The 1,160-nt window shown below is 36.9% G+C and overlaps 1 protein-coding gene across 1 annotated transcript; it reads right to left on the bottom strand.

Annotated features, from left to right (window-relative positions):
- Window positions 1-30: 30 nt before the first annotated feature.
- LOC144478072 (uncharacterized) lies at window positions 31-1,130 on the bottom strand (the record flags this gene model as incomplete). Its single annotated transcript, XM_078195791.1, has 2 exons — window positions 952-1,130; window positions 31-191 (listed from the first exon to the last, which is right to left on the bottom strand). Coding segments are annotated over exons 1-2 (323 nt in total), but the record flags the coding sequence as incomplete, so codon positions are not given.
- Window positions 1,131-1,160: the final 30 nt, after the last annotated feature.

The raw sequence follows: 1,160 nt of genomic DNA, 5'->3' as shown, positions 1-1,160 counted from the left end.
AGTATATTATAATGGAGTCTGCACCCTCACCTGACGTCGAGAATATGGCCGCCCAGAGCAGCGCCTCTAAACGACGGATGCACCGACAGGCCGACGGCACCCAAGTATCTATCCACGCCGTACTTCTCATAAATGTCTGCCTTCTTTATCGTGTTCGTATACACGGTGATAAACTGCTGAGCCTTTTTCGACTGCAAAGATATTGACAGACAGATATTAAACAGCGAAGACGACAATGCACTCTAATAATTCAATTATTATTGCTCGATCTTTGAAATTAAAAGTTAAATGGCGTACAAGATTATTACTTGTTCTTTTATTTAGAAAATTTATCGACGAAAACATTTGATTAATACGTGTGATGTGGGAGCGGCCTTAAGTAACCCTAATCTTGATGGTATAGTAAAAACTACCCTCTAGAATTGTGAGTATTGGTTTTATGTATGCGTCTAGATTGCATTGTCTATGACTGAGTGAATGATTGGAATTTTTATGCGATTGTTCCATCTAGTGTGAATGGTGTGATGTGTGCACAAGGAAGTAGGAATAAGGCCCACTTTGTGCCCAGCCGTAGAGAAGACCGCAACGAGGTTTGTGAGTGAGATAGCGTGAGTAGCAAATAGAGTTGAGAAGATATTATATAGATTAGTTTTTAGTTATATTAAAATATATTATTATCATAATCTAAACAGAAGTAAATTATAATATTTCATCCCACTCTACCCACAAGAATGACCGTCCATAATTTATATGAAAATTACATGAATTAAGCAATATGACAAATAATATAAGTAATGATCCTAATATAATATAAAATTATATAATGTAATGTAAAATTGTATAGTACAATATAAAATTATAATATAAGTATTTCCTATTTTTCAGCTCCGCATTTTACTAGCAAAACAATTACGTTAAACTCAATTAAAACGCAGCAATTACTATACTAACCTCGCCAGCAATCGACATATGAACTTCGGCGCCCTTGCAGCACAGAGTGTTCAAGTTTAAGCCAGCGAGTATCGGCTTGCCGCCATTTTGGTCCTCAACGAAGGCCGCCACCGACAACCCTTCCTTCAACGTTTCCCTCCACACATTTCTCAAGAATTCCATGTACAATCGGTCCTCGATCCCATCTGAAAAACGTTATTATTATTAAT

This window comes from Augochlora pura, unplaced genomic scaffold, assembly GCF_028453695.1.
Source record: "Augochlora pura isolate Apur16 unplaced genomic scaffold, APUR_v2.2.1 APUR_unplaced_7511, whole genome shotgun sequence".
Classification (NCBI taxonomy): Eukaryota; Metazoa; Arthropoda; class Insecta; order Hymenoptera; family Halictidae; genus Augochlora; species Augochlora pura.
This window is presented reverse-complemented; position numbering and strand designations above follow the sequence as displayed.